This window comes from Danio rerio, chromosome 9, assembly GCF_052040795.2.
Source record: "Danio rerio strain M-AB ecotype USA chromosome 9, GRCz13ab, whole genome shotgun sequence".
Taxonomy (NCBI): domain Eukaryota; kingdom Metazoa; phylum Chordata; class Actinopteri; order Cypriniformes; family Danionidae; genus Danio; species Danio rerio.
In genome coordinates, this window is record NC_141029.1 from 8,434,878 (window position 1) to 8,462,502 (window position 27,625).

Genomic DNA, 27,625 nt, shown 5'->3' on the forward strand with positions numbered 1-27,625 from the left:
GCCTTTATCGATCTTCTTTAACGCTCTTTAATTCTTCAGTTCCGGTTGTGTCTTTAATCAGATCTCTGCAGTTTATATTGAGGTCAGTGCTGTGATGTACGAGCTCTCCGATTGGCTCCATTCATGCGCCGCTGGCACCCCTGGTTACCCACATACCCTGGTAACCCTCTTACATAAGCACTAGTTCAGTTCCCAAGAGTGTCAGTGACAGTAATATGAAGTAACAAGCTGAGGTTTGAGGGGGAGACGCAAAAACGAGTGGTTTGGTTTGACTTTTGAGGAGAGAAATGGGATAAAAAAAAGTTGCACTGTACAGTATTGGACTTTCTTTTGTTGTGTGTCTCCTGAAAATAGATTTTAGTGTTGTGCGTTTTCTGGGAATCAGGGCACCCCAAAGAGATTTTGATTTAAAGCAGCAGTTTGCTGTGAAAAATAATCATTTTCTTTCCTACTGAGTAGCTAAATGACTGAGCCGTGTCATCAGCATCTGCATGGCCTTCTTTTCAACCAGAACAGCTGTTTGACTCGAGAAAAACAGTGTCTCTTTTTACGCTGCACAGTTTGAACCAGTTTTGTTTTGAAAACAATATTATATCATCTTTAATTGCTTTAACGTGACACTAGGGAAAGTGTCTTTTGATTCTGTAAGCTAATGAACTGAGTGTTCCCAATATTTCTCTCATGTGCCTACAGTTCAGCACTGAGAGATCAAGCCAAGGGGAGTAAAATGGCCTCAATTTGGAGCCTACTAATATGCAGATATGTACTTGATAGATGTTTTTCTTATTTACAGTTTTTGTCTTGTTTTTTTTTTACTCCAAATACCTAAAAAGTCTTTTTTCAGTTGCTAAAAAAAGTAACATTTTTTGTCGTGTTTTCAGAAAAAAATAGTCAAAATTAACAGATTTTTTTTTTTTTTTACTTTAAAACAAGTTAAATAATCTGCCAATGGGGTAAGTAACATAATCTTCTCTCAAAGCGAAAGCAACATTATGTTGCTTTTATTAAACATGTTAAAAAGTCACTTTTTCAAACTTTTAAAGGTTTAAAGTTGTTGTATAACTGCAAATTCATAGATTTTTTTACAGCGTAAACCAGTAATGTATTGTACTGAGCATTGCTAATTAGGAAGAATGTGTGGTTGGTTTTAAAGGGTCAAAATATTTGACCTAAATGGTTGTTTGAAAAGGATAGTCATCATTTACTCAACCTTTACTTGTTCCAAAGCTGTTTGAGTTAATTTTATCTGTTCAAACACAAAATAATTTATGTTGAAGATCAGTAACCATTCACTTCCATATATGTTTTTCCTACTATGGAAATATCTTATAAATCTTCTTTAGGGTTCAACAGAAGAAAGAGACTATAACCACATGAGGGGCGAGTAAATTTCATACTTTGGGGGAATCTTGCCTGAGGTAATATTTCTCCAGTGGTGCATTTCTGACTGTTTAGTAACTATTTTGCGCACACAACGTTGATAAAGTACAACAGTTAATCGGATGATAGGGTTCGGTGGATTAGTATTGATTTCTTGTTTTTTATCATTATACTGATATTGACTTTTAAATCTCCAGATTGAATCTGTTCCATTGATGAATGAGCAAAACTATATATATATATATATATATATATATATATATATATATATATATATATATATATATATATATATATATATATATATATATATATATATATATATATATATATATATATATATATATATATATATATATATATATATATATATATATATATATATATATATATATATACAGTTGAAGTCAGAATTATTAGCCCCCCGAATTAATAGACTGCTTGTTTATTTTTTTCTCACAATTTCTGTTTGACGGAGAGATTTTTTCAACACATTTCTAAACATAATAGTTTTAATAACTCATTTCTGATAACTGATTTATTTTATCTTTGCCATGATGACAGTAAATAATATTTGACTAGATATTCTTCAAGACACTTCTATACAGCTTAAAGTGACATTTAAAGGCTTAACTAGGTTAATTAGGTTAACTAGGCAGGTTAGGGTGTGTGTGCGTGTGTGTGTGTGTATTATTACTATTTTTTTTGTTATTATTTATTTATTTATTTTTTTAGATTGCTTGTAGCACACCTTCCGTCCAATATTCGTAATGTATTTTGTGCTTTATTCTTTCTAAACAACAACAAAAATGTGTTAGCCTAAACCTTTATATTTTGTTGATTTTTAATTACATTTTTTTTTATCACGTAATAAAATTGCAATTTTTACAGCAGTATAGCAACAAATCTTTCTACATATAAAGAGAATAATGATTAAGATCTTAAGTATTTATTTTCTTGTTTTTTTGTTGGATTTAAAAGTTGTTATAAATGTACATTTCAAGTTTTTTTTTTCTTCTATTTTCAACACTGATGAAATTACTGATCACCAGATCGCCCTAATTCTGCATAAATATTCACTCACTTTATTACATGAGGCAGATGTCCAAATGCACTACAGGCAAAATCAGACACACAATCATAAGTGAACTATCATTATAACCACAATTGCCGTATATAGTGATTTAGTGTATTATTTCCCAGAACAACAGACCCCCTCCAGGGTTAAAGGCCATGATGATGATGATGATAAAGCAGAACTATATCCAGTTCCTGAGGCACCTTTAGTTCATATTCAGTTTGCTGCTTTTGTATTGGTGACCTAGATCCATTAGACCATTCAAACTCAATTCAGCATGACATGGCTGTAAGCAGAGATTCAAGAACAGAGTGTACTGATCAGTATTATCATGATGACCCATGCTGTTTTTTTTTTTTTTTTTTTTTTTTTTTTTTTTTTTAGCATGACAACAGAAATATATAGACACTGTCAGATTTGAAGGCAAAACACTGGATGTGAATAGTGAACAAAAAAAAAAAAAAACTAATTCTCCACAAGTCACTTAAAATGTGATGTTTTATTGATTGTTTATATAGTTTATATTATATAGTTTATATTTATATTTTTTTTAGATAGAAAGATTTTGCCTCCTTTTGCCGGCAGTGTCTGGTAGTAACAGAAATATTGCTGGCAGTGTTTCCCTTCTGGGTGAGATACAGAGAAATGTGTGTATTCTAGTGCGTGTTTGTTTGTTTGCACTTGCATGATTCATTCATAGCTCTCCTAAAACTCTGTTGCCATGCCAACATCATCTTTAAAGGGCATGGAGATGAACAGTGTCTCCTCGCTCCTGGTACAACGCACCGGCGTCATTCTTAAAAATGCAGGAATGTCATTGCATTAGCAAAATAAATATCAAAGTGACATTTCATTTAAAGATAACATAAGCAAGTTTAAAGCTATAGTTTAAGCTCACTATGAGGCCATCCAAGATGTAGGTGATGGCATTTTTTTTAGATATACAGTATAGCCACAACTGCTGAATACAAAACAATGAAAGTAATCTGTAGTGCTGAGTAGATTATGTTGAGGGATATTATATATATTACAGGGTGTCCGTGGTGTCTTAAAAAGTATTAAAAGTTGATCAATCAGTTATGAGAAAATTAAGACCCTTAAAAGGTATTAATAAGTCTTAATCGTATTTTACGAGGTCTTAAACTTTGTTCAAGCGTTGTCCAAAATATTTCATAAATATATTAAAAGCATAAATATATTTATTTTCCTCCTAATACTAGCAACGGCATACTCGAACCACACGATTGGTTCGAGCCTGGGCCAGTCAAGCTTCGCGTCCGGGTGATGTCACATACGTAATTTGCAACAAACGCAGGAAGGTGATGTGATGCTCTCCACATGTAGCAAAAACATAGAGCAAAACAGGGAAAATGTAAGTTTGCGTACTTCTGGTTGGAGAAGGATGAGTTTGAACAGTGGCTGAAGCATATAGCTGAAAACAACCTCATAATTTATTCTTTCAAGCTTTGTTTCTTCCAAGCTTATCTGAGTTGCATGGTTGTGCTCCATTGATTTATTTAACTACAACTATTTCTTAACAAGGTTTGATACTGATTAGAACTTAAAGTGGTGATGAGGTCTTAAAATACTTTGAGAGGGTCTTTAAAAAGTCTTAAAAAGGTATTGATATTATCTTTAGGCTTCCTGCACATACCCTGTATTTTAATTAATTAATTTTTTTTAACAAAAGCAAACGTTGTAAAAAAATGTTAAAAAGCTGATAGCCATTAACTATAACATTTGTTCAGAACATGTTTGGGAAAGTGATCTATTTTTAGCTAAGCAGGGCTGAGCCTGGTCAGTACCTGGATGAGAGACCACTAGGGGACACTAGGTTGCTGTTGGACGTGGTGTTAGTGAGGCCAGCAGGGAGCGCTCAACCTGTGGTCTGTGTGAGTCCTAATGCCCCAGTAAAAGTGAAGGGGACACTACACTGTCAGTGGGCGCCGTCTTTCGGATGAGACATTAAACCAAGGTCCTGACTATCTGTGGTCATTAAAAATCCCATGGCACTTCTCGTGAAAGAGCAGGGGTGTAACCCCGTTGTCCTGGCCAAAGTCCCTCTATCGGCCCTTAAGATCATGGCCTGCCAATCATCCCCTTCCACCGAATTGGCTCTATAACTGTCTCTCCACTTCACCAATAGCTGGTGTGTGGTGAGCGCACTGGCGCCGTTGTCCTGTGGCAGCCGTCGCATCATCCAAGTGGATGCTGCACACTGGTGGTGGTGTGGAGAGACCCCCCCCTCATGATTGTGAAGCGCTTTGGGTATATGGCCAAACACAATAAATGTGCTATATAAATACACATTACATTACATTACATTACATTAATAAAAAAAGAAACCTAAAAATGTTGGTGAATAAATAAATAATTTTTATTTCATTCTTGGGTGAACTATTTCTTTAGAAAATGTAGTCCATTACCCATTACAAATTACTTATTAAAAAAATTTAGTTAGTATTGCAATATAAATGACACATTTTAGCAAGCATAATCATTTTGGTATTCAATTCAGAATGAGTTTCATTTGTTTGTTTAACTTATCTTGTAAATGACTGCGATTTCATTTTTTTGTATCATTCATTCATTTTCTCTTGGATTTGTCTATTTATTTATCAGGGGTCGCCACAGCGGAATGAACCACCAACTTATCCAGCATATGTTTTACAAAACGGATGCCCTTCCAGCTGCAACCCAGCACTGGGAAACACTCCTACACACTTATTCACACACATAAACTACGGCCAATTTAGGGTCCCACTTTATATTAAGTGTCCTTAACTACTATGTACTTACATCAAAAAATTAATACAATGTACTTACTGTGTTTATGATGTATTTGAGAACACTTGTGGTGCTTTTGAGTTGGGATAGAGGTTGGGTTATGGACAGGTTTGGTGGCATGGGTAGGTTTAAGGGTGGGTTAAGGTGTAAGGGATGGTCAACAGTGTATTTACAAATGTAATTACAAAAGTTAACTACAGATGTAATTACACACATGTATTTAATCAAGCATAAGTACACACAATACATGTATTTACACAATTAGTACATTGTAACAAACTATTAATTCCTGTGTAAGTACATATTAGTTAAGGCCACTTAATATAAAGTGGGACCCAATTTAGTTTATTCTATTCACCCATACCACACATCTTTAGACTGTGGTGGAAGCCGGAGCACCCAGTGGAAACCCACGTGAACCGAACATTCCAACTCCACACAGAAATGCCAACTTGTCCAACCAGGACTCAAACCAATGACCTTCTTGCTGTGAGATGACCGTGCTAACCGCTGAGTCACGGTGTCGCCCTATCATATTGATCTAAAATCAATGTGTAATTAATTTCTTTAATTAATTAAAATCTTTAACAGCAGTTGTAGAGTGTTGCGTACATTACAAATTTTGAATCCCTGACATATTTTTTTGTCAGTGAAGACTTATTCTACTAATTTTACGTCATTACTTGTGCTGCTTGTTCAAACTCAGTGGAAGCAACACAATCCTTCAGTTCAGTTTTTTTTTTTTTTTTTTGGGGGGGGGGGGGGGGGCAACTTAATTGTTTTATGTTCAATTCACTTTTGTGATTTGTGAAAAAAAAAAAAAACTATTACATAATTTAATCGATTTGTGTTGGGGAAGGAATGAAGGAAGGAATTGTGTGAAACTCATAATTTGTTACAATATGTATTGCTGGATGTCATAAAGAATCATTTTACAAACTAGATCTACAAAGTGTTTTGTTTGTGTGTGCAGCTGCTGAAGAAGAAGGGTGCGACGTCGTTCCTCCAGAGACTAGAGCGCTGTGGACCAATCACTGTGGCTGTGCAGCTCAAGGTAAGATTCTGTTTTAAACCACAAGCAGATGCCAAATCTTTACCTGAACCAACTCAGACCATCCAGGTGCAGACCTTACCTATTTCTGGATTTCCTACTATTGCCTGGGAGCTCAAAAAGTTGCCAAATATTTAATGGTTATAGACGTCTTGAAGGTTGTTTTTGCGGCTTTAGAAGTGCTCTAGTGTTGGGCTGCTCGCACATGCACAGTGTGGTTTGTGGGGTGGAAGGATTTCGTCCTGCTGATGTTTTAGTGATCAGAGTGGGTGATTCTTGGATGGATTATGTATGAATGAACAGCAGACTCAGTGTTACTGTGGGAGAGAACTGCTCAATGATTTCTGCAACATGTTTAAATGGTTACACTTTACAATAAGGTTTCATTAGTGAAGGTGGGGATAAAGTACATTCAGAAGGTTGTTATCCCAAAATAAAGTCTTATCAGCAGGCTGGCGTGAAGCAAAACACAGTACATGAGTGAAAGGCTGTATTTATATCTTGGATGTACTTACTTGCCACAAAGCATACAAATTAAGACAAAAAACATTGCTCTGAGTCAAAATAGTTGATTAGTAAAACACAAATCTTACAGAAACAAAAACAGCTGATGGAGCATACCCTAACTTGTGCATTATTCAGCCACAAGATGGCACCAAGCATGCAATAATGCAAAGCTAGTGGAAACAAAACTGACTGAATATAGTATACCAACCTTTATATGATTAAACAGTCAAAAACTGTAGTGCGATACACAAGCATGAACATGGATGTATATGGACGTTAACTTATTCACTGATGGTCAATGTGATTCGAAATTCATGGATTCGGAGTCTGTGTTATTTAGCAATTGTTATCCCGAAATAACATACCTTTGGAATGTTCCGACTGCCCAATCAGAATTAAATATTCCAGACAGCCGCGTAATAAAGTTTATGTGCTGTTCTCTGTTGGCTCAGTTGAAGAGATCCAGCGTGTATTGAAGATGTGAACTCTTGAGCGTTATATTATATTTAAGTGTGTGTTTGTTTGCCTGGATAAATTTTTGCTAGTAGGAAGGAATCATTTACTTGGTTATGGTAAAAGTTGTTTTTGCATTTAAGTTTGCTAGTAGAAAGCACTTATTTGTTTGCTTATTATTTAAGTTAAAGTTGGCTTTACTAAGGGTACTTGCATTTGCAATTCAAGTTATAATTGTGTGAGTCGTGGGATAGTAACGCATTATTAAAATACAAATCCATGTTGTTAACATTAGTTAATGCACCGTGACTAAAAGTCAACTTCCATTAGCTTACATTAACTCACTCACTTTCTTTCAGCTTATTCTTAGGGGTTGCCCTTAAAGAATATGAATAAATATGGTAATACATCTGTTGTTCATTGCTCGTTCATGTTAGTAAATACATAAACTAACATTAACTAATACAATGCAAAGTGTAACCATTTAATTGATCATAAATGCATCAAATTCAATATAGGTCAAAGATCAAATGTTTCATTTTAGAGTCTGAATAAAAATAAAAATGTGTTATGCTTTCATTGAGTTTGTTTTTGAATACATGAAACGATTTTAAATATACAGAGTTTTCTCATGAAACTGTATTGAGGCGCTCAGGCTGATCTAATCTGCTCCTAATACTTCACCAACTACATGGTGATGATTGGTTGCTGTCGCCTCAGCAGACAATGAGTTTGCTCTTAAATCGAAGTGTTGTTTGTGTTGACAATCCCCCCTGCTCCACCTGTGTATAGGTGTTTGTAGCAGCAGTGTTACATTCTTTGTGACAGAATGTACTTGCAGTAGCGATTGTTGGTACTTGCTTCACCATTAATCAAAGCAGCAGCAGCAGCGTAACATATCTACGCCTCCAAGACCAAACACATCATCATTGCTTTAAATATATATTCATAACCATACTAAATCTCTCAGAGAGCTGACATTTTATATTATTTAATAACCAAATAATTTTAAATTAAGATGTAAAATGAATGACTTTAGGAGAGGAAACTGTTTTTGTGTATATTATCTGATTTTGGTTAGAACAGCAACAGTATCTAAACAAATGCATAAAAAAAAAACAAATAAAAAAAACTCCAAAACATGTTTGAGTGCAAAATCAAATTTTCTAAAAAGAAATTCTAATGTTTTAATTCCACACAATATTCACAATTTTAAAATTTGTTTCTGTATTTCAATATTTCTGTTTTTAGTACATAAATTTTACATAAATGGAGACGTATTCAAAATATATATATAAAATTTTAATTGAAATTCATAAAGCAGTTACTATATATAATATTTTTTATGTGCATTTGTTTTTTTTATATTGATAATTGAGGATTTAAGATGCTAATTACCATTAAATGCATCATTACTGTCATTTTGCTTTTATATTTTAAATCAGTCCTCTTCAGATTTGTTCTATTCAACGGATGTTGGTAACAACCAAAGAAACCCATATAAGAAAAGAAAACAAAACTAACTAGTTTACAAATGAAGTTATGTGAATAAAATGAAACGCGGGGGAAAAAAGTATTGAGCACATGAAGAAAGGGAGGTGTAGAAAGGCAATGAAAGCCCAGACAACAGCTGAAATATCTCAGTAATTTTTCAGCAACCCTTTGCCTTTCATCATTCTAAATTAATATTAGCTGCTTCAGTACAACATCTACATCAATATCAGGATGATGAAGATAAAACCACATTTCAGCAAGACAATGATCCAAAACACAGCCAAGAAACTCTCAAATGTTTTCAGAGAAAGAAAATCAAGCTGTAGAATGGCCTAGCCAATCACCTGACTTAAATCCAATAGAACATACAAAATAATAAAATGACAGAGAAGACCAACAGGACCATCAAGGTATTTACACTCTGTTGAAGTCTGTGAATAACTGAGCAATGCATGTGACTTTATTCTCCATATGAGAGGCGTCTTTAAGCTGTCATCATTTAAGAAAGCCTTTTATAAAGTATTAAATGCATTTTTTTTCAATTCCATGTCAGCAGCTCCTTTTGAAATATTATTCACACGGACAAACATGATGTGTTCAATACTAGTTTCACGTGCTGTATATAGCTTGCAAAATAACAGCTTCCTAAGATTCCCATCCCCATCGCAGACTCTCTCAAGACCCCATTTAAACCAATGTGAACGGGTCTACCCAACACACCCACCTATTAAAGAAGCGTCACATTCCTGCGCACATTCAGACGTGCCCTGGCTTTCATCATGACCTCATTCTCACAGCAAACGTTTACAGGTAAACATATGTACATCATGTGCTCATTCTTGCACGTTCTAACAATACGTGACCTGATTTCTGCAGCAGGAGATCTAAAGGTTATAGCGGGGAAGAGCACGCACTGTTCCTCTCTAATCTGCCCCCTCTGTTCAGCACAGATTACATCATAAAGCACACTCCATGCACACAAACACACACGTTATTTATCCACGCCTAAATAGCTCCCAGACGAGCGACGTGAGATCCTTCAACAATAATAAATAACATTGAGTCCAATGTGTTTTTCATTAGCGTTTTGCCCTCATGGAAAGACAGAGCAGCCGTAATTGGCAGCTTTTTTCGTTTATTCCTTTGAATGGCTGATTGTGTGCGTTACGACCCGCGGCGCCGTCTTTCCTCATTGCTTTTTTGTCGACTGGCGTCAGTAGAAATGGCACATGACGATGGCAGGCTTATTGCCGAAGCTGCTGACTCAGCATGGACCTATGACATCATCGCTCAGAACAAGCCTCTTTATTTTGGCTTTTTTTTTAAGGCTCGTAAATACAGTACACCCACATGTGCATGCATGTGCTGGCTTTGCAAAATAATTTGTTCAACAAATAGTTTGCACTCGAATGTGGTTTAATAAATATTTTGTAGATTGTATTAATCATGCTGAAAATGCTAGTATTGTTTTGTGTACTGTAATAGATTATAGTTAAAGGGTCACGAAACACCAAAACACATTTTTTGAGCTATTGACAGTCGTATATGTGTCCCACACTGCTAAAAACACTATTAGGACACCTATATTTCACTAAAAAGTGTAAATTGGTTGTTTTTGCGTTATTTCAAGCAAATTCGTACTTCCTGTTTGAAACGAATTTTTGAAGCTGCGTCACGGTCATGACATAATAGCGTTGTATTCCAGCGTGCAGACTGGGCGTCTGTGCCAGAGTGTGCCTTATTACGTCTTACAGTGTGATGCATTAATGCATGAGTAAGCCTTGGTTCAAACCAATCAGCGCGCTCTATTGTGCAACTTCATTAATATTCATTAGTGTCACCGTCTTTACACCACAGAGACGCCACGTTGTGCTGGCAAAACAAGCGTGAAGTGTTGCTTTTAAATTTTGCTGCAGTTAAGTTTCGTTTTCATTTTCTCTCTGTGAGAGCTCAGACTCACGTGTGGATTAACAGTGTACGCGACGCGCGACAACAATAACTTACGTGTCTAAGGGGGATTATTGTTTACCTGAGAGCTGTTCTCATCTGCAAACGCTGAGATCCGGATTTCGGATGTAGTCTTCTCTTCAGACGCGGCTCTAGTTGCTGGTGATTGTTCTGTCTCTACAGATTTGGTAAGTGAGCGACCAGTGCTCTTTGTTTATTCAGTTTGTTCGTATCGAATTAAGTTAACTATTGCACTGAGGGCAAACATGTTAGCACCGCATTTTGTGACCGGAATAACACACGCGGCTTTCTGACGTTACCTGCCGTGTGCGTCTAAGTTTCCGGGAAATGCGGAGTTTTTTTTCTGTCATTCGCCGTGCGGTATCAAACATTGCATGAAAAATACACGCTTAGAGCAGATCCTCGAATCAAATATCGCGTTTGTCGCGAGGGACATGAATGAATTCCCTGAATGAAAGAGCCAAACTGCAGTTAAAGTCCACCAGTTAATAATTTGGCAAATAATTCCACTACAGATGTCCATGTAGGTTAAACACCATCTCTTTCTCCTGTATGTATTTTGACTGAAACTCGCGCGTGCCCAAATAGACACTCCCACACCCTCCCACTTTAGTTCCTCCGACACTCCCCCCTAAACAGAGCTGGACACCCCCACTTTTCTGACTTTTTCCAAAGTGGAGGTGTGAAAACACCCTGCTGAAATGAGGGGGTTTCATGGCCCTTTAAGACTCAAATTGCTTAATCTTAAATTGATATCTCTTCACCCCATAATTATGTATGCGCTGTGAAACTGACCCTTAAAGGGGTCATTTAATTGCATTTCTGGTTTAATTTGTTCTGTTGTTTAAGGCTTAAAAACATCAAAAGTGACTGTCTCATTGCGACATCAGAACACACTGTCTGCACAGGCATGGCCTTGCAGACTCTGAAGTAAATGCCAGTTTGTACGATTTGCTTTCAGTTTTGCATATATAAACATTTTCAAAAGATAGAAAGGACAGCTATGTGCTGCCAATGTAAATGCTAGCTTGTCATCCCTCATGGACGCTACTGTGTTTTTAAGGTTAAAAATGCATAGATAGTAAGTACATATTGAGCGATCTTTAATAGCAAATCAATTGTGGCCATGTCATAAAAACATTTGTGTGGCGCAGCATTACTGTCAGATCCAATATATTGAGAACAGCATCGTCTTTCTCAATCCTTTCAAGTGTGCGACTACACTGGGATGATTATACCAGGCTGGTTCCTGGAGTTTATGATCACACCGGTGTGATTAGAACATTCAGTGTTTGTATAAAGTTAAGAGAAAACCTGAAAAGTTTTTCAAAATACGGAATTCCTTTACAGGAAGCTGATATGGATGTCTTGTCTATTTAACTTGAGTCTTGTATCACCTTACTATTGTTTTGTTTAGACATTAATATGTGTATGTGTATGTATATTCATTAATTGTTGATTTATATAATTGTAATTGAAACGTTTTTGATATATATATATATATATATATATATATATATATATATATATATATATAATTGTATATGTTTTGTTTTCATTAGAACATGTTTAAAAAAAAAAAACATTTAGTGTGTCATGTGATCATCTGTGAAATTCAAAACGGCTGCTCTGCAATAACTTGTGCTAAGCCAGAGAAAGATGTGCGCATTGCTTGCAAAAGACCAAAATTTGTCAGTGTTTCCAATTAAATGTATTTTTCGTTCCAGACCTTAGAATACATACTGCTGTCTTTGGAAGACAGCACTGATGATCATTTTACACTTAATCTGACAACAGATACACACCTGTTTAGGTTAATATATCATCTACTCTATTCTTCTGTCAGTTAAACATCCACTAAGTTCAACGTAATTCAGGAGAAGTTGATGAACTACTATATTGTAAATCTAGCAGATTTAATATATCGACTGCTGCATGACTAACGTGGTGTCATAGATCTTTGAAATGTGCATTTTTATTCAATTTTTTATGTAATTTTGCAATCAAACAAGAAAAATAGGGTGGGGCATAATGTAGCTCCTCCCCTTTTATAGAATGGCCAATAGCGTTGTGCTTTATCACCACTGTGCCAGTGAGAGGGCTTGAGCTCAAGTGCATCAAATGTGAAGCGTCTTGAAAGAGGCGGAGCATGTCAGATACTAGAGAGCATTTGATTGGTCATTATTTGTAGAGAAACTGAAGTATGAGGTGATGTGAATAAAACCGTTGATCCATTTAGGCGAAAATGACAAACTACAAGACTTAAATGGTTGCTTCAGTTTTACATCTTCTAAACATAAATTCCGTCACTGTTTTGGAGCACACTAGCTTATAGATATCCTAAAAATGTACAATACTGATACTAACGTTTAAAAAAGAACCTTTTTTTACCTGAAGTGGCCTGGAACTTCATTAAAATAATATCGATCTACTTCTTGCTAATGTTTAGAATAGAAGGAAGGCAATGCAAAGACTTAGCTGTACACACGTTTTTTGTATGTTGTCCTGTCAGTCATCTTGATTTTTTTGGTTTCTATGTAGACTGGGTTTGCCTTGTTGTTTACCTATGGTATGAATTGGTGAGCATGGCTAAACAGGGAAGTGGTGTCGAAGCAGGTGTTTAACTTCCTCTGTGGAGGTGGTGTTCATTCCACAAGCTGATGTTTTTGCAGACTGGCTTCAATATAGGCTGTTTTTAGACTAACAAAGGTTTGAGCTCTCAAAATGACAGAATATTTTTTTCTGTTTTTTTATTTTTTTTATTTTTTTTTTTAAGATCAAGGGAATTCTGCCTTCTCAGTTCATGACTCCTTTACAATGTCAAATTATTAAGTAACGTAATTGTACAACGGACCTAATGGGAATTCCTTAATCTGAATAGTTCAAATGTATTATAGAGCAAGTTTAACAACTCTTTCTTGCTATGAACAGGATAGTTCAACTTTTATGATGCAAGTATTCATAGTTCTCTTGTTATTATGCGGTAGGGGGGCACTGTTATGTATTGACTGATTGATAGACTGTTATGTATTGACTGATAGCATTGTTTACATATTTATGCAAATATAGGCATCAAGCATTCATAAATCAAAACATTAGCACTGACTTTTCGAACCAACACTTGTGGCTGTACAAGATTTGAGAGTTCTGATTGGCTGTTTTTTCAATCTATGTTTTGACCTCGGTTTTGAATTGAACACAGACACAGTCTTTCACAGAAATCCCTCTTTTTTTGAAACTTGTGTTTTAGTATTATTAAAGACTGAACAAAACAAAATAAAAAGGTTTTGTTGTTGTTTGTTTTGTTCCTGTTATGTATTATGTTATCATATTATTTATTTTCATATACTGTATGGTTCAATGTTCATACAGCAAAATAGTGTAAGGGCTATAACATTGTTTGTGAAAATTATCAAAAATACTTGAGTTTTGTTATTTGAAAACCCCACTTAAAACACTAATTTCAGCTTGCCAAGGCACTATTTATAATTTTCTTATTTTTCAGGTTAACTTGATGTACTAAAATTTATTAACGGATTATAGTTCAAGTACCAATTCACAAGATTAACCTGACAAAATTCTTGTCACCTATTCAAGTTTTAGGAATAAGAAGTAATAACTTGACTTCTAGTAAATCATTTGGTATCAGGAGTGTCTTATATATATATATATATATATATATATATATATATATATATATATATATATATATATATATATATATAAATAAGCGTAATCTAGAGGCCTTTGCCTCTATATATATATATATACCAATATATATATATATATATATATATATATATATATATATATATATATATATATATATATATATATATATATATATATATATATATATATATGATCATGCCTTGTTTTTTAACTATTTAATTATGACAGTAAGGTCTGACTTTGCTTAGACAAAATTACTGTCACTTAACAGAAATACTGTACAGAAAAGTAGATAAAGTCATGGTGCAGTGGAAAAAGAATTAATATTGTTCATGACTCCCATGAGCTTGGACAACTGCATCCATAGTGTTCTTTGCTTTCAGGAATGATGTGGAGGCTGAAGTATAAGGAGCGCTATCCTGCTGAAGAATTTGCCCTCTACTATAGTTTGTAATGGAACAAGCAGCACAAATGTCTTGATACCTCAAGCTTTTGATGCAGCCATCCACTCTGCAGATTGCTTGCACGGCCCATACTGAATGTAACCCCAAACCATGAATTTTCTTTCACCGAACTTGACTGATATCAGTGAGAATATTGTTTCCATGTGTGTTCCAATAAATCTTCTGCAGTATTTGTGATGATTGGATGCAGTTCAACAGATGATTCTTCAGAAAAATAGACCTTCTGCCACTTTTCCAAATAATCAACAAAAAGTCAAGTTATTATGTGTTGTTCATACAACTGGGGTTGATAGGTAGTGTAGTTTATTGCCTGCCTTATTAAGATACTGGCTGTTTATTATTTTTTGATGATCTTATTCTTCATCCCTAATCCTAAACAGTAACTAAACCTAATTACTTTATTAATATCTATTATAAGTAGCAAATTTGAAGTTTGAGGCAAAAGTCACAGTTAATGATTTGTTAATAGTAATAAGTAGTAATAAGTAATAAATAGTAAAAGTAATAGCGACTACTTGTACCTTAAAATAAAGTGTGGATGAAAAAAAATCGAATTTCTCCTCAAATAACACACAATATTTTCAACTATGAAGCTTATTCTGTTAGTGACAGATGGTGAGAGGAGGATTCACCATGACTCACGATGCTAAATAAATGGAAGCAAATGCAGTCATTGAGACAAACTGATGTATCAGTATGTAACATTATGTAAACAATACCTCACACTTGCCTTTTTCTGCCGCTTTTCTTCCTCCTTCCAGAACTCTCTTTGTGAGATCACCAGTAAACTGCAGTCCTGCACACCCCACTTCATCCAGTGTGTCAGACCCAACAATGCCAGTAAGCCGGATGTGTTCGACAGCTTCCATGTGTCCTCGCAGCTCCAATATGTGGGGGTTCTGGAGATGGTCCGGATGATCCGCTATGGATACCCAGTACGACTGTCTTTCTCTAGCTTCCTGAGCAGGTGAGATGATACTAAACCCTACAACAAGTGCTGCAGTGATTGTAAGTCACTCTTTGTTATCAGCAGTACATACAGCCCATCTTCTTTTGAGTATGGACTATTGCAAAACAAGAGGCCAAAATTGATGCACGAGATGGCATCATATTTAGGGCCAAGCAAAGCTAAGGCATCTATTATATCTGTTCGCCTTCTTCTTCCTTCTTCTTACTCCTAATTCCTTCTTCTCTCTTTGTCTTCCTTCTCTTTCCTCCTTAATGTTCTTAGACTTATTCCTTCTTTCTTCTTAATCATTCATTTTCATTTCTTCTTTCTTCTTCCTTCAACTTCTTCCCTCTGCCTACCTTCTTCTTCCTTTTTACTTCTTCTTCTTTCTTATACTTCCTACTAATTCCCTCTCCTCCTTCCTTCCTTCCTTCCTTCCTTCCTTTATTTAACTGCTTCTTCCTTCTTATTCTTCCTTTTAATTCATTCTTCTTCTTCTTCTTCCTTCTCCCTTTCTTTCTTTTTCTTCTAACTCCATTTTCTGTCATTTTCTTCCTTCTTATTCTTCTTTTTCCTTCTTCTTCTTCTTCATCATCTTCTTTTTTTCTTTAAACTACTTCTTCCTTCTTCTCCTTTCTTTTTATCTTCTTCCTCCATCAACTTCTTTTTCCTTCGTCCCACCTTCTTAATTCTTTCTTCCTCCTTTCGTCTTCCTTATTTTTCTGCCTTATTCTTCTCCTTCCTCTTCTTCTTCAGCTTCTTCTTTTTCTTCTCCCTTCTTCTTCTTCTCCCTGCTTATTCTTCTACTTTTTCATCTTCCTTCTTCCTTTTTTCTTCCTTTTTTATTTTTCCTTATTCTTTTTCTAATTCCTTTTTCTGTCATTGTCTTCCTTCTTATTCTTCTTTTTCCTTATTTTTCTTCCTTCTATTTTAACTACTTCCTTCTTCTCCCCTTTCTTCTTTTTCTTCTTCTTCTTCCTTCAACTTCTTCCCTCTTCCTACTTTCTTCTTTCGTCTTTGTTCCTCCTCCCTTCTTATTCCTCCTTCTTCTTCCTTCTCTTCCTTCCTCTTCTTCTTCACCTTCCTTTACCTCACCTTTTTTCTTTTTCTTCTTCTTTGTCTTCTTCCTCTTCCTTTGCCATTTTTAATAAAAACAGTATAGTTTGATATCATTGGCATATCACTACTAAATTTAGTATCTTGTACAACATGCCTTGAAAATACTCAAAGTTTTCGGGCAGTGCTCCCTTGTGGTCAAAAATGCTAAAGGAATTGTATAAAATGCTAATAACTTTAGTTACATTCTCCTTATTGTCATTGGATGATCTTGATAGATTCCTTGGATCTTGTGGAGAACACTGATGAGCCATGATGTAATCTGCCAAACCTTCTCTCCGCCATTTAAATAGTTTTTATTCCGAACTCCTCCTAGACCATTTGTTTAATTTTCAAGTAACAGCACCACCTATTGATTAAGAGATATAAACCAATCATTGATAATTTGTATGACCTTTCTACAATTCCTAATTTTGATTGTGTGGTCTTATTGAAATAAAACTGGTCTCATGCCCTTGGGTCATGGCGATAACAGAAACCAATTATTATTAACATATTAACACTAAACTTTATGTGCGTAATTGTACTTCTCACTGAGCACACCACATTAGTAAGAAAACCCCCTAGCAGTTATAATTAACTATTATAAAATGCATTTACACATTATAATTAACAAAATATATGAGTTTTCAACTATTTTGCTTAAAATAATCTCCTAATATCTTTAATAATAATTAATAATTCCTTACATTTATATAGCGCTTTTCCGGACACTCAAAGCGCTTTACACATTGGGGGGAATCTCCTCATCCACCAAGAGTTTAAAGCATCCACCTGGAAAGCTTGACGCTTTACTGTTTGTCTGTCTGTATATCCAATTGGTCTGCTGCTTGCTGTCATTCTGCATCTGGACTGCTTGACCCATAAATTGCTGCTTGCGGCTAAATTTGATTTTAATTACCTTACAAATTTAATTCAACTTTAAAGTATAAGAAATATGACCTATTCTGAAGAGTAAACACTCGATTCATCAACAAATCCCCCCCCCCATCCCCCCCCCACCAAAAAATTAAGTAGCACTACTATTTTACATGCTAATATTTACATTACATAAATACTAATAAATGCTTGTTAAGCAGAATATAAGACAGATTTCTGATGACCATGTGCTCGAATCAATAAAGCTGAAAATTCAGCTTTGCCATCGCATGAGTTTAAAATATATCCAAATAAGTGTTTCTTAATTGTGGGACGAAGCAGGGCGCAATAGGTAGTCCTGTCGCCTCACAGCAAGAAAGCCACTGGGTCGCTGGTTCGAACCTTGGCTCAGTTGGCATTTCTGTGTGGAGTTTGCATGTTCTCCCTGCGTTTGCGTGGGTTTCCTTCGGGTGCTCCGGTTTCCCTCACAGTCCAAAGACATGCTGCAGGTGAATTGGGTTGGCTAAATTGTCCGTAGTGTATGAGGGTGACAGGCCGGGCGGAATCTGTATATAAAAAAAAAGTCGTTATCATATGGACAAGTCTAAATGAGGACTTATAGTGCATATTGTGAACAAATAAATGTACTTTGTTTCATTTTAAACACATTAAACTGTTGAAATAATAAGAAAAGAAACATTTAGTTTGTAACTTTCTTTCTTTTTTTTTATAAATATGCTTGATTTATTATATTGATTTTCCATTTTATTGCGGTAGGGTAATAAATGTAACCTATTAAAAAAAAAAAACTGTGTCTTTTACTGTTCCTGCTGTCTGTTTTTAAATCAAGCAGTTCATATCCTGAGTATGTTTCCCATGAGGGCCATATATGTAGAGCCTAAATGAGGTCAAGCCATCTGTTAAACTCCTTCTGTGCCCATATATTTATGTTTCTATACACCCAGCGCTAGATTTTTTTATTATTTTTTAGCTCAGTCCATTTCTGCCGGCAGGTCAAATGAGGTGATGCGGCATTCCACTGGAAATATATATCATAAGTGCCTTCTCAGTGCTTTCTCAGACGCTTATATGTGTCAGACTGACTCGATCTGTCTGCACTATATGCTCCAAATGGACTTTTAGTTCAACCGAGGTGATGCAGAAAGCTGTGTGTGTGTAGATGCTGAAAGCAATGTCTAGGGTGTGACACTGGTTTCACACCATGATTAATGGTCATAGGCTTCATAGGGAACAGCTTTTTTTTGAGTGGCTATTTTTCTGATGGGGTGATAATGGGGCAGTTTTTGGAGAGGATGAAGTGCTCTTGGATGGGTCACTCTGATCTTCTGACTGGAAAAGAGAGAGATGGGATAAAGCGTAAAGGAGATAGATTGGAAATTGGATTGAGAAAAAAAGGGGCCAGGATGTAATTTCGAGAAATCTTGCACATGCTTTTCAGAATGTGAAAGGAGAAGATAAAAGCTTGAGTGAAAATGAAAGAGGAGCAGGCTGTTCCCTCTGTCAGACGAGGGTTCATCGTGACTCTTGGGCTCATCTTCCTACAGGAACACACTGCCTCGTCTTCATGTCACACTGACACCCCAAGAATAGGCTGTTCCCGCTTTCCGCACAAACTGGACTTTATTTCAGCGCTGAAGAGGCTCACGGAGTCCCCACTCCATCTTTGACATCTTCTTCTCTCTGGTTTCTTTCTTTTATCACTTCCTTTCAAACTTTACTTTTGCGCAGAGTTCACGAGGAGTTCATTGGAGTTCTGTTTGAATTAAAAATTTGTCTTTGTTTGATTACCGTTTTCAAATTTTCTCTAGTTTTCAAGTTTAGTTTCAGCCATGCCTGTTTCAAACTAACTAGTTACTGTAATGAACTTTTCAGATGAAAAGTCAATTAAGGAATTACATCATTAGTTAAGGTCATTTTATTAGTTACTTATAATGTACCTGCTTTAATATTGTGCATTAATTCAACAGTAACATATATTTTGCAGAATAATTATATTGTTTAACTTAAGAACATGTATCATTTATTAGGACAAATGCATATGCTAAAGTCAAAAAAGAGAAGTTCATGACAATATAATGTATACATTCAGGGAAGTGTGAGAGTGAACATATATATATATATATATATATATATATATATATATATATATATATATATATATATATATATATATATACAGTTGAAGTCAGAATTATTAGACCCCCCCCACCCCTTTTTATTTATTTTTATTGTTTTATATTTAATCAGAGACAACAAGTTGTATTTGTTTTATTTCAGCTAGAAAAAAAGCAGTTTTTATTTTTTTTAGGTCAAAATTATTAGCCCCTTTAAATTATTTTTTTTTTCGATAGTCTTCACAGGACAAACCCTTATTGATTGATTGATTGATTGATTGATTGATTGATTGATTGATTGATTGATTGATTAATTGATTGATTGATCGATTGATTTTATTTTACAATTTTAACAAAAATATACAAACAATTCCAGTTAGACTAATTCATACATAACAGTAACACAATAATAATATACAATATACAATAACTTGCCTAATTCCCCTAACTTACCTAGTTAACCTAATTAACCTAGTTGAGCCTTTAATTGTATAGAACTTTAAACTGTATAGTAGTATCTTGAAAAATATCTAGTCAAATACTATTTACTGTCATCATGGCAAAGATAAAAAACAAGATAAAATAAGATAAAAAAATCTTCTCTCAGTTAAACAGAAATTGGGGGACGAAAATAAACAGGGCCTAATAATTCAGGGGGGCTAATAATTCTAATATATATATATATATACAAAGGTTGGACAATGAAACTGAAATGCCTGCTTTTAAACCACAGTAATTCATAAGTATGGTATAGTACCTCCTCTTTGCAACCAGTACAACATCAAGTTGTCTTGGTATATTTGACAGATACAAGTCCTGCACAGTGGCCCATGGGATATTCAGCTAAACTTCTTGCAGAAAAGTGGCCATATCACTATGATGCTGGTAAAGGGAAACATTTCCTGATTCGCTCCTCCAAAACATCTAAAAGTGTCTCAATAATATCTGGTTACTGAGCAGGTCGTGGGTGATGTTCAACTTCACTTTCATGCTCATCAAACCACTCTGTCACCAACCTGGCTGTGTGAATCAATGTATTATTATCCTGATACACGGCACCGCCTTCAGGAGACAATATTTGAACAATTGGGTGTTCTCCAGAATGGTTCGGTAGTCCTTGGCAGTGACGAGCATATCTAGCACAAATACTGGGCCAAGAAAATGCCATGATATTGCAGCCCAAACCATCACTGATCCACCCATATGCTTCACTCTGGGCATGCAACAGTCTTGTTGGCATGCTTCTTTGGGGCTTCTCCACACTGTAACTCTCCTGGATGTGGGAAAGACAGTGAAGGTGGACTCATCAGAGAACAATACATGTTTCACATTGTCCACAGCCCTTTTTTTTGTCATCATTGAAATGATGTCTGGCATTGACAGTTCAAGTGAATCAGTGGGACATTGTCAGAGCTAAATCTAAATTTACCCAGCAGGCACACGTCATAAGATGTTAATATTAAGTAAGATTTAGGTTGTGACGTCAAGTGAACAAATTCATTGTCTAGTCAGTATGCCTAAGGACAACGTTATTTTGGCATCCAATAACGACATCAAATTATATTATGAAAATTGGCTGATTTATCGGATGTGTTAGAAAGCGAAAAAATTCAAACATCTAAAACGGACGTCATATTTGTGTAAAATACTGACATTTATTCGTCAGGTAAGGCAACCAAAATCCAACGTCTGATAGATATCATAATGGTATTGTCCACACAATGTCTAACTTTAACATCATTAGAAGTTGATATTTGGTTGATTTTAGGTTGAACGCTGGACATTGACGTCGGCCCAACGTTGGGTTCAGACGTAAACCCGATTTTCGTTTACAAACAAAATGCAAGGTCCCCACAACGTTGGGGTTCAACGTCAATGTGACGTCATCGTGACACCCTGTGCCTGCTATAAAGGCTTGAATGTGAAACTTTTTTTTGTTTGTTTTGTTTTTACATGCCATTTATTATTACATTTACAATAATATGCCTGTTTGACACATCTACACTTCTCTTCACTACTTTTTTTTTCTCCTGGGTGACTTTCTCATCTTTTGATCATTTTAGGTTTACTTCAGCGTATAATTTTCCAATCTCCTTCCCTGCTGTTTTTCTGGGTTGCTTTCATTAGATCACACGCTGCTCTTTCTCTCTCTCGCTCTGTAGAGGATAAAAGGATTACGGTAACATTCCAGTGTAATAATGAATCGGGACGCTGCAGGTCACATGACACTGTAAGTTTCCACTACCCAGCTGTAAACATCATGAATCTTTCAGAAAGAAAGAGAGTAAGAGAGAGAGACAGAGATGGACACTTTATCCTCAAAGAGCATTTTAGATCCTAGACAGCAGCTCGTGTTGTGTTGACTCTGGATTAAATGACCCAGACATTTGCGACATTGTTTGTGTTTAGACTGGGGATAAAATAGCTTAGATTCTCCAATGATAGCGAATATTGTTTTGACTCCTTATCATTGCTGTTTTTGAGAACGATTTCAGAATATGTAGATGGCTCGAAGATGAAAAGGGCTTTTAAAGCATCAACACGATACAGGTGGAATAGAGTTTCTCTGAAAAGAGTTTTAATTCAATAGTTGCAGAATTGTTATCTTAAAAAGAAGAAAGGTCAGCTTCTGAATTTAGTTTTAGGGCAGGCTAAACTAGCCGTTTATAAGAGAAGGAAAAACTAGGTTGAAAAGTTGTCTGGAGAAAATGTGGTGGTGATGCTTTAAAATTTGGTGAAATCATGAGTGCTGATTGATTTATTATTATTATTATTATTATTATTGAGTTGTGACATGTAATACTGTTTCCAGCTCCAAGCTGCTACTCATTTGAATTCACTTTCTGCCCATATATTGAGACCGTGATTATCAAAAGTATTATCTCTTTGTATTATCTATTTGTTGAGCCTCACCGTACAGTTTGATAAAATGCTTGGACCAGAAAGAACATATTAACTTTTTAGCTGAAATGGTGTATTGTCTTATAGTTGGTTTGTACATTGTTTCTGTAATTGGTTTTATTTTTGGTGTTCTTGTGCACTGTAAAACAAAATTGCAGTAAATCTTTGGTTGTGTCATGATCACCAGCGATCTAGCGGCTGCAGATCATTGGTAAATGCGCACCTTCAACTGGACTACTGTCACTCAATGTACTACAAATTTACTTTGTCATGCACTTCGTACACACTGGTTCCTGTTTTACTTTAATTACACGCACACACAGACGGAGGATTGTTATGGACTGATTACATGGATTTTAAATACAGCGCACACACACACACAAACTCACACACACACACACACACACACACACACACACACACACACACACACCTTGACACTGCTGAGTCTCATTTAACTGTATTGTGAACATTACGACACGTTTCCCTACACTTGCCTTACCATGTTTGACCCTTGCTTTGTTTTGTTCGTTTACGTTGCTTGCTGCCTGTACTGACCATTCGCCTGTTCTTTGACCACGACTTTGGCTTGCTCTGCATGTACCCAATTGCTGCTTATCTGACCATTGCTTGATTGGCCATTCTCATAATAAACCTGCATTTGGATCCCTAACTCTGTTGTCAGCGTCCATCACATTACAAGTTGCCATTAATACAGTAAAATGTACAAGTCCACTGTAAATTAACAACCTCAATCTGTCCGTCCCTCCCTCCCTCCATCCATCCATCCATCCATGCTGTATCCAACTAAAATGTAATTTGGTGTAACAGTAGTCAAGTACTAAAAAACCTTGTCATGAATATTTAAAGCAAGAATCATTTGATTACATAATAAAAGACAGTGTGCTCAGACAGTGTGCTTCAGAAGTTCCACACAATCGATTTGTGTTTGGACAACATAAGGTATTAAATTAACTTTTTAGTTTTTGTAAATTAAAGAGTATTAATTATAAATTAACCAGTCCCCCCCCCCCCCCCCAAAAAAAAAAAAAAACCCTCAAAAATGGTTTATTAGCTCGTTTAAGTCTTTTGTACAAAAAAAATGTGTTGTCGTTATGCTTTAATTTTTATTTTAAAATACTTAAACTTTGCCATTACACTTTTTACCCATTTTTGTAATCATGTTTTTTTTGTAAGGAAGTGAAAATAATTCACAATTTTGGCAGGATCAAATTTACTTTTCAACAGTATATTTTTAAATAAATACATGTAGTAGTATATGATCATTCAATATGTTTGAGTGTTTTATTACACTGTATCTCCACCAACTTTCCACAGCTTTCCACAAAAGCGCAAATGGATCATCCGTTACTATTGGTCACTTTTGAGAGTGAATTTATTTTTTTAAACATCCTAGTAAACATATGAATCTTTGCACACTGGTTCCATTTTTGCTATTGGTTAAATGGAGGATTGTCTTTTAAACATAAACTGTTCACCAGCGTTTTCTTTACTATTGCCAGTCACGTGTGCGTCACCTGCTCATTTGCATAGTCTGAAACTATATTTTCCACCTTATTGACACAGTGCTCTTGGCGAGACATATGCTTGCCCATTATTTCAGTTAATCTCTGCTGTGGATTCTCACATTCCCATGATGCTCAGTGTTTTTCCGTGAACGCCTGGCTGACGTGGTGCCATGTGCGCGGTTTGTTTTTGTTGGAGCGTGTGCGTGTTTGTGTTAGCATCACAATGCTCTGCACCGGGCCAGACGGGGTGAGAGGCTGCCGATGGGATGCAGGCAGACGAAGGCCAGACGATTGTGATGGAAATTTTGGGCTTTCCGAGCGGCAGGTTGTCTGACGCGAAGGTCAATTTTCATGGCCTTTGGGGGAGGATGCTCTGTCAGCATTGTGTGTTTGTGTGCTTTATGACGTCCAGGCTGTTTGTGTTTGTGTTCCTGTGCGTCGTGCCAGTGTGTTCACTTGCCGAATTGTGCTTATATTCAAATATGTCTTAAAAAAGAATCCGAATGTTCATCTTGGTCTGCCAGTGTTTATTCATGGCCTTTTATTGTTCATAAAAATGTCAGTTTTATCGGTATTCAAGCCTCTGTTTATGATGCTTTGTTAAATCACTGCCTTGATAACAAGGACAAACCTCTGAAGGAATCTGGCTATCGGAGGAATTTCAAACAGATTCACAATGTTACTATGTAAATTACAAGTGAAATAATTCTATTTAATAATAAAGATATTGTATTATGCTTTAATGAAGCTGTTTTCCAAAAAAAAGTTATTAGTTTGCCTCTTTTATTCATATTTAATTATTATTATTTTTAAAACATGCCCTAGTAGTAAACTACTAATAATAACAGTAATAGGTTGTTCTCACATGACGTCATTGATGATGTACGGGATTCAGATGGAGGGCAGGAAGGAATGAATCGCTATCAGAACATCAAAATGTTTGTTTTATGCCGTTTATAATTGTTTAAATTGCCAAAAAAAAGAAATGTCGAATAGCTTTTATAGACTTTCAAAAGTTTTAGCTAATAAAGGGGAGAAGGTATAAGGATATATACCAACATATGTGCTTATTTTCTATTTATATCTCTTTTGAAATATGGTATAAATTGCAAAAACACAGACTTCCCATTTTAAAGAGCCCATATTATGGGTTTTTGAAAATTCCCCTTCATGTAGTGTGTAACACAGCTCTAAGTGAAGTGAAGTATCCAGCTAAGGCTTAAATCTGTAAGAGTACAGTGTTTAAAACGGTTGATTCATCTATAAAAGAGTCGACTCATAGTGCTTCAAACGAGTCGCTTTGATACCGATTTATTAGGTGTTTCGCCATGACGTACGAACGAAACCAACTTATTCACCTGCACGCGCAAACCCGGGAGATTTCAAACCTGAGGCCCCGCCCTCTGACGCAGTAACGCAGACACACACAAACACCCACAAACACACGCACACAAACATGCCGGTCGATTGAAGTCACACTGCAGATGGATATTATCGAGCCTCTACCCAAAGATGAAACCTCAGCATAATAACCAAGCAGTTGGAAACTACTGGAAACTTCTGCAAACTACATGCTACAAAGAATACTTCATCGGCGTTTGTTAAAGAAAAGATCAGTAAAGAGTAACTTACTGCTGGACGTCAGGATGGGTTTCTTCCTCCTTTTCTCAAGTGTAAGTACGTGCGATTAAAGTTGTTGCCTCGTTGACTCTAGCTTGCAAATGTATTTAGTTGTGATTTATTACTAGTAACCACGTGTACTGTATCCAGTTAACTGGCTATATTCTCTTATCGCGTGCAAAGTCACACGACGCGTGCTGCTTTGTTTATGGAGCTCCGTGGACGAGGGTAGTGTGTGTGTGTGCGTGCGCTGTCGCCCGGAGGTATGTGTGTGTGTTTGTGTGTGTGCGCGCGTGTTGTCGCTCGGAGGTCTGTGTGTTTTTGTGTTTGTGTGCGCGGACGATGGCAATGTGTGTGTGTATGTTTGTGTCTGTGAAAAGAGCAGAGTGAGACAAGCTTGGATATCTCCTCGACAGTTTTTGGAGTTTTTGCTCAATGAAATAGTTAATCGTCTGAATTTTCAAGTCCATCGACTGTATTTACATTGACCCACTGGCAGCTAAAATCCACGCCTACACTATCAAGCGTGTATGAACTGTGATTACTTTTATATTGCTAATTAGCTGTTGTGCATTTTACTCTCTGACTGAAGGCAGTCGACCAATCGCGACAGACTCTCATCGGTCCAATCAGCGCAGATTAGCTTCGCGCTAAGGAGGGGTTTGGGAACTAATGAATCACTGGACGATTCATACAGGAGTCGCTGGAATAATTTGGTAAAAGTAAATGCAGATTATAAGACCATGAAAGTGTTTTTTGACCTTGCATGCATATTAGACTGTTGTTGGAGACCCTTACAACCAAGATATGACCCTATTTCATGTATAATATGGGCTCTTTAATTATTATTTTTTTACTTCCTGCCCTCCATTTAAATTTTACGCAACATCAGAACCAGTTGATTAAAAACCTATAATATAATTATTACAACTAACAACAATAATAACTATAATGACAGTAATATTATTATTATTATTGTTATTATTAATAATATTAACAATTTTTGTTATTGTTATTATTATTATTATTACTATTTTATTATTATTATTATTACTATTTTATTATTATTATTAAAACTTGTTATTATTATTATTTCTAATATAACTTTTTTGTTGTTGTTATTATTATTGGTATTTATAAGATAATCAGATGAAGCGAGTTGTGCTGTTTTTCCACTTTAAAACTTTAACAATTCCAATTTTTGCAGCAATTACAGCAGCACATTGCTCTCTCTCTCTCTCTCTCTCTCTCTCTCTCTCGAAGATTTTCAGTACATTTCCTGAGAACTTCAACACTAATGTTATCACATGCCTTCTGTAACTGAAACCAAAGGTTTTCCTTTGAATTATGTAAAGGCATGTGTTTTTGAGTGAAACTGATCCAGCTTGTCAAAATAATCTCTTTATGATGATTATATTTGATTGTTTATAGTGCATAATGACTACTTTGTTAAAAGAGTTCACCCAAAAATAGAAATATACTCATTGATTACTCTGCCTCAAGTGGTTCCAAACCTTTTCTAAGTTTCTTTCTTCTGCTGAACACTAAAGAAAATATTTAAAAGAAAGTTAAAAACCTGTAACCACTGAATTCCAATGTAGGAAAAACAAATCGTATGGAAGTCGGTGGTTACTGATTCCCATAATGATTCTAAATGACTGAT

The 27,625-nt window shown here is 35.7% G+C and overlaps 1 protein-coding gene and 1 long non-coding RNA gene across 17 annotated transcripts in view; one reads left to right on the plus strand and one right to left on the minus strand.

Annotated features, from left to right (window-relative positions):
* The window catches only part of myo16 (myosin XVI), a 360,917-nt gene that overhangs the window by 271,761 nt on the left and 61,531 nt on the right, over positions 1 to 27,625 (plus strand). For 14 of the 16 annotated variants that reach the window (XR_015499043.1, XR_015499042.1, XM_087267331.1 and 11 more), the window contains 2 exons: positions 6,219 to 6,299; positions 15,616 to 15,821. Coding sequence is in view for 14 of the 16 variants with exons in the window: in XM_087267331.1 (XP_087123457.1) it covers positions 6,219 to 6,299; positions 15,616 to 15,821 (287 nt within the window). In the remaining 2 variants the exon portion in view is untranslated. Of the gene's footprint in view, positions 1 to 6,218; positions 6,300 to 15,615; positions 15,822 to 17,137; positions 17,398 to 27,625 lie in introns of those variants that run through there. The other 2 variants (XM_087267336.1, XM_087267335.1) reach the window with 1 other exon arrangement.
* LOC147835238 (uncharacterized) overlaps positions 1 to 27,625 on the minus strand; it is a 228,888-nt gene that overhangs the window by 54,907 nt on the left and 146,356 nt on the right. The window lies entirely within an intron of this gene.